The sequence below is a fragment of the Salvelinus namaycush genome, unplaced genomic scaffold (assembly GCF_016432855.1).
Source record: "Salvelinus namaycush isolate Seneca unplaced genomic scaffold, SaNama_1.0 Scaffold120, whole genome shotgun sequence".
Classification (NCBI taxonomy): Eukaryota; Metazoa; Chordata; class Actinopteri; order Salmoniformes; family Salmonidae; genus Salvelinus; species Salvelinus namaycush.
Window position 1 is genome coordinate 373839 of NW_024057898.1, and position 6162 is coordinate 380000.

At 42.5% G+C, this 6162-nt stretch overlaps 1 protein-coding gene across 2 annotated transcripts; it reads right to left on the reverse strand.

Moving 5' to 3' along the window:
- Positions 1 to 416: 416 nt before the first annotated feature.
- On the reverse strand, positions 417 to 2610 carry LOC120036085 (histone-lysine N-methyltransferase set-1-like). Of its 2 annotated transcripts, XR_005474407.1 has the most exons (4): positions 2578 to 2610; positions 1658 to 1788; positions 928 to 1090; positions 417 to 598 (listed from the first exon to the last, which is right to left on the reverse strand). XR_005474407.1 is itself a non-coding variant. In XM_038982548.1 (3 exons), the coding sequence occupies exons 1-3, from the start codon at positions 1734 to 1736 to the stop codon at positions 541 to 543; spliced, it is 300 nt and encodes a 99-aa protein (XP_038838476.1). In that variant the 5' UTR covers positions 1737 to 1809; the 3' UTR covers positions 417 to 540. The 2 variants fall into 2 exon arrangements, 1 of the variants encoding a protein (XP_038838476.1); XM_038982548.1 differs by lacking the exon at positions 2578 to 2610 and having other exon boundaries at positions 1658 to 1809.
- Positions 2611 to 6162: the final 3552 nt, after the last annotated feature.

Genomic DNA, 6162 nt, shown 5'->3' on the forward strand with positions numbered 1-6162 from the left:
TTTTTATTTCATATATTTGATGGTATTGTATATTTAGTTAACTCTTGATGTATGTAACAAGTGCACTGCATTCCAGTGCAATTGATGTTAGACTATAAATGTGTATTTGTGAAAGTGAAATAGTAAATGTGATAATAGAAAAAAATAAACTCATATTGATCTATGACTTTAGTAAAGTTCTTACCAGGTTTTGGGCTGGACGACAATTCAGTTTTGATGACCTGAATTAAGTGAACCAAGACAACAATCAGACATCAATTACATCTTGGTAGTTAAGAGACACTGTCTGCATCACATCATATTGCATGACAGGGTAGTGACAGGGTAGTGAATTGCTCATCCTCCCGGCTCTTCCAAGATGGGTGGTAATTTCATCTAGCATCTTAATAAAAAAAAGTTCCTCACCTGTGTTCTCCATGGCCAGTCTGAATCACCGTAACTATAAGTCAACTCTTCGCCAGCTACAATATCTCGAGTCGCGAAGAGGCACAAGTGTGGCTCATCGTTTGCTTGTATGGCCTTCATTTTGAGATTGAGTCTTTAGTGATCATCATTAACGAGTCTCCCAAGGGAGGAGTCTTCTTCAGATGCATCAATGCTGCATAGAAACATAACATGTCACAGTTTAATGAAGATATTGCAGCACAGGGTTTCTATTCCAGAAAAGGGGCAGAAAAGTCCCTAACGCGTTGTTTAAAAAAGGAGTGCAGATGCTCTGATAGCGAACCAGTTGGTTTGAAGACTAATATTGTTCCTTACTGTTTAGGTCAGGGACAAGGTCAAATTAGTATCTGGGCCTGAGATAGGCCAACAGTGCATATTGTGCCACCAACCATTTAAATGTCTGTCTCCATTTTAATGTTGTTGCTTTTTTTAGATCTCAAAAGGCATTAATATGTTTATTTTGTTCTCATCAATCCTACTTACCACCATGTTCTTCCTTTCCATTGAACATCGAAAAGAAACACCTTTGCAGAATCATTGTACTGATCAGCTCGGACCTCGCCCTCCTGTTGTGTAAGCAGTTCACCTCGGTACTCCACAACAAAGTCTCCTTTGGATATGAATTCAGTGGCAAAAACTCCCCGTCCTTAGCAGACACAAAATACAAACATTAGGAGATATTGCATTGTGCTTGTCAATTATTACAGAGAATAATCACTGTCTGGAGGTCCACTCCGGTCACATGATCACCCCATTCAACTTGCCAAGCTTCTCCAAAAACAACTGTTCTCATAAAATGACCTCACACTGTCTAAAAGTGATCTCACACATATCACTGCCAATCAAAATGAGGTTCAGGTGTGCAGCAGGGGGTTTAGGGAGGGGGATGCGCTGCTCTGTCTTTCAAGAGGCTAGATTCAGTTGTCACTCTTACTTTGTCTTCTAAACCAATGATTGGTTTTCAAGGTGGGCCTTTTCAGGTGGAAGGAGATTTCAGATGGAGCATCGTGTGACTGTAGTGGACCTTTAGGAATCCTATGACCATCATACAAAGACATGGCAAGCTATTCCTTTAAACCTTTTTTCCTGGGTGACTGTGCCCATATATCCCAATTCACTGTTTCCCACTAACCTCTAAAATGTACATCTGATTCATCTAATTCATAGCTGTCATATTTAGGACTGTCAGAAATATATTCAATCTTCACCTTACCTTTAAAGATATTGATAAAACGCTGGTAAAGTACTGGTTTATCAATGTTTGATCTGATGTGATGCTCTGCATCCTCCATGGGCCGGAGTCGCCTGGAAGATCTCTCCGTCAGGCCAACTCAAATCCTTAATCTGTGGAATAAAGCAGACATTATAAACTGGGTAGTTTGGGTCCTGGATGTTGATTGGCTGAAACTGTGGTATATTTAAGAAATAAGGCACCTGGGGGTTTGTGGTATATGGCCAATATACCAAGGTTAAGGGCTGTAACCAGGCAGGCACTCCGCGTTGCCTCTTACGTAAGAACAGTCCTCAACCTTTCCTTGTGCTTTACTGCTTAACTATATACCAAGGCTGTCAGACAATCAACATTCATGGCTTAACCTACAATTTATAAGAGACATAATGTATGTTTGTTAGATGACTACAAAACAAGCACGTTAGAAGCAGTAAAAAATTCCATCTGTGACTTTCCCTCTTCCACTCTGCTATGAGATGCAAGGTGGGGTGCACAACCCCTGGTTTCCAGCCAGCCAACTTTAGCTCGCTAAACTAACACCATCTAATGTTATCAAACTGCTACCGTCTCAAGTTCATCTATGGGGATCACGTGTCCCATTTAGCTGTCTATGCATGTTACTTATAACCACACTGATAGAATTGACTGAAATAGCCATAAAATATCAGTCTCTTTATCAACAGTTATGTTAACTAATCAAGCTACCCGCCCAAATGTCAACAAAATTGGCTCACTAGTGCATTAGCTAGATAGTGAGCGAACATTAGCACTAGCAACAAACAAGCTAACTAGGCTAACATAGTTCATAAACCAATACAACGATTTATGGTGGTGGAATTGTACTACAGCATGAAAATAACTTTCCATATCATTTCAATTGTTGAAAATATGATATTGCTCACCTTTCTTTTAGGAACAGCGGGGACCTGCAGATGTGCCGCCCCGTGTTAACGGACGAGCTTCTCCAGATGAAAGTGATTTTCCCTCTCTGGCTCTGCGCGGTAAAGTGGAGTGGGGGAGGGGAATCACAACGTGGGGACAGAGATAGTCATATAGGGGACGTGTCACCACAGTGGTGTGTGTGCATCTGTCAAGGCGCTGGAATCCTATACAATCGACATGACTGATGTTGATATTTCAGTTGTGTAGTAAATATTCTATAGACCTAAGAAATAGGCTAATACATTGCAAAATGAATGCATTTCCCTAGGCCTATAGGTCATAGGAAACTTCAAGACACCAAAATGTACATTTTAAGGATTCAGAAATTGTATTGATTGATCCAGAAACACTTAGAAATAAGGTCAATAGGCCTTGGCTATTTTCTGACATAGGAAGGGCTGGCTTACCTGGGCTATTGCCCCTGGGCCCCGGAGAAATAAAAAAAAATATACAGTATGTAGTATATATTTATTTTTTACTGCAACCGCCAACCACAGGGGGATTCAGGAGCCCACTCTCAATGAGTGTAGAGGCCTGCTGCTGCGGACACTTTGTTATTTGTCAGATGGGGAGGAGAGGAGGTAGGGGGGACACTTGTTTAATTAATTGATTCATAAAAATATATAAACTGCATAATAAATAAATGTGACTAGTAAAATGTGTGATTCAGGAGCTGGGACCAAGCCCGTAGGGGGCCCAAGGGGCAAAACAAATACAAAATAAATACTTTTTACAATTATTATTATTTTTTAAATCCAACCACAGGAGCCCGCTCTCAATGTTTAAAATACAACAGAGCATAATTTAGCCAAAGAGGATCAATAGTTTCTACAAAAATAACTATCAAAAAGACATACAGTACATGTACTGTATCTGCCAAAATAAAAGAAACACCAACATAAAGTGTATTAAACGCATAGTTAAAATGAAATTAAATCAAATTGTATTTGTCAACTGCATCAAACACAACAGGTGTAGGCATTACCTGCACGGTCCTATCGGATAGCCCAAGGTGTCTGTACTATCAAGCGTTTGATGTCTGGTTCACGATACCAACGTGCTTTCCCGTATACTTACAAAGTGCGCAGCTTATGAGCCGAGCCTCCAGCATGGTCTGGATGCTGTTCAGAGCCTTATGTTGTCTGTGTAGCAACAGGCTGAGACAGGCTAACAACCCTGAGCAACCTAAACCGAGGTGGTGGTTATTACCACTACTACCAGGACGACAGCGACGATGAGGACAGCGATGACGACAGTGATACCATATACCCCACTACCCTATCACATGGAAACACCAGCAGGATCACTGACATAGGGAGGCGAGTAGCACCTTCCTTTGTAAGTTCTAAATAGACAGTACACAGATAGATCCCTGTGCTGAATGAAATAGCTTCTGATTCCTCTGGCGGTGATAACGGACCCTGGCCGCGTAGAACTAAGGCAGGGAATGCAACACAGAACCAGTGTCTACTGAGTAATCCACATAGATGTGCACCCGATCATAGGCAGTTCATTCTCAATTACTGTCACATCAATTGTCTTTCAAAATGTGGTGTCGCTGTCATCTTTCAAATAAACACAACCAAGATATATGTATATGCAAGACATATTTTATTTCAAGGCAATAGATATTTTTATTTTTATTTATTTTTATTTTACCGTTATTTTACCAGGTAAGTTGACTGAGAACACATTCTCATTTGCAGCAACGACCTGGGGAATAGTTACAGGGGAGAAGAGGGGGATGAATGAGCCAATTGTAAACTGGGGATTATTAGGTGACCGTGATGGTTGAGGGCCAGATTGGGAATTTAGCCAGGACACCGGGGTTAACACCCCTACTCTTACGATAAGTGCCATGGGATCTTTAATGACCTCAGAGAGTCAGGACACCCGTTTAACGTCCCATCCGAAAGACGGCACCCTACACAGAGCAGTGTCCCCAATCACTGCCCTGGGGCATTGGGATCTTTGTTTAGACCAGAGGAAAGAGTGCCTCCTACTGGCCCTCCAACACCACTTCCAGCAGCACCTGGTCTCCCATCCAGGGACTGACCAGGACCAACCCTGCTTAGCTTCAGAAGCAAGCCAGCAGTGGTATGCAGGGTGGTATGCTGCTGGCGATATATAAGGTTGGCTGATACAAAAGGGTATACACATTACCCAGGTGTAATATGGTCAATTAAAGTAAGGTATAAAATCGTAAACATGTGACATTGAGAACATCACCATATTAATTTTTATCAGTCAGGGCCCATTGTCAAACAAGACCTAAAATAACCTTTAGGCATCATGTCACCACACGGTCCCACATGTAGACTCTTGTAGGCTGAGGTAACACTATACAAACATCATTGCTCTACTTTAAAGGAAGCTGTAACACTCTGTGGTTGTGGACATGTGAGTGAGACCAATAACATCATCGCCACTGTTGTGGTAGGAGCTAAACTCCTCAACAATATCGATGTAATTACCTCCTGAATTACCATCTGAGGGGCATGTGAACATGCTGTTGGCATTCCTGCCATTGAAACAGTAATTGCTATCATCTTTGGCCCGTTGCTGGGCCAGGTGAGGTGTTACTGTTTCCATCCCAATCCTGGAAGCCAACAAAGCTATGACATGGACCAAAGTAGCACCTTCACTGGGTTTACAATCTAACACAAGGTTAAGCCGCCTGTCTTGTGGTGACACATACTGAGCTGTAAACCACCTACAAAGATAGAATACCATTCTTCTAAACTCTATGCTCGAGGTGAGGTTTCTCAGTGTGTTGTCAACAACTGTGACTACCGTAGACTGCCCTCTCCTGGGCAACGAAGTGCACCACATAGTCAAAATGATCTGTTTCTTCAAGACAAAACAGCACCAATGAAACATGTAGGACCCAAGTGACACATTGAACAATCTCGGTAAGGAGTCATCAGGTCCGATCAGCTTCTCCGTTCTGGGAAGGGAACGGGTTCCCACCACAACGTGATCCCAGAACCCAGGTACATGAGGGATGCAGACATATCTGTAGGCCACCTCTTCTGGCATTGCTTTGCTTACCCAGTACCTGAAGGACATGGTGTCATTCACTGTGATGAGATGGTTGAACGCTGCGCGGGAAGAGAACACTGTCAGTCCAGCTACATGATCAGGGCTCGTCATTGTAGTATAACATAGACATAGACAGAAATATCTATACATGGAAATATACATTCCTCTTCACAGGGTGTCAACTCCAGAGGATTGCTCCTCATTCATAATCAGCTGCACATGGACGTTGACCTCCTTGTCAGTCTTGAACTTATCATCTATGTTGAGTTCCAGATCCCAGTCTCCTACAATCTCCAGAGCAGGGAAAATTGGCAAGGGTGTGGTGCTTAGAGTGGTATCTCTCTCTCTATTTATCTCTCTCTGTCTCTCTCTCTCTCTCTCCTCTATCTCCCCCCCTCTCTCTCTCTCTCTCTCTATTTCTCTCTCTCGCTCTGTCTGTCTCTCTCTCTCTCTCTGTCTCTCTCTCTCTCTCTCTCTCTCTCTCTCGCTCACTCTCTCTCTCT

Excerpts from the sequence above, each read along its gene's own strand:
- LOC120036085 (XM_038982548.1), bottom strand. The coding sequence starts at position 1,736 with ATGGAGGATGCAGAGCATCACATCAGATCAAACATTGATAAACCAGTA. Across the intron at positions 1,091-1,657 it reads TTTTATCAATATCTTTAAAG|GACGGGGAGTTTTTGCCACT; the intron begins GTAAGGTGAAGA and ends GTGTCTGCTAAG. Across the intron at positions 599-927 it reads TGGAAAGGAAGAACATGGTG|CATTGATGCATCTGAAGAAG; the intron begins GTAAGTAGGATT and ends GTTTCTATGCAG.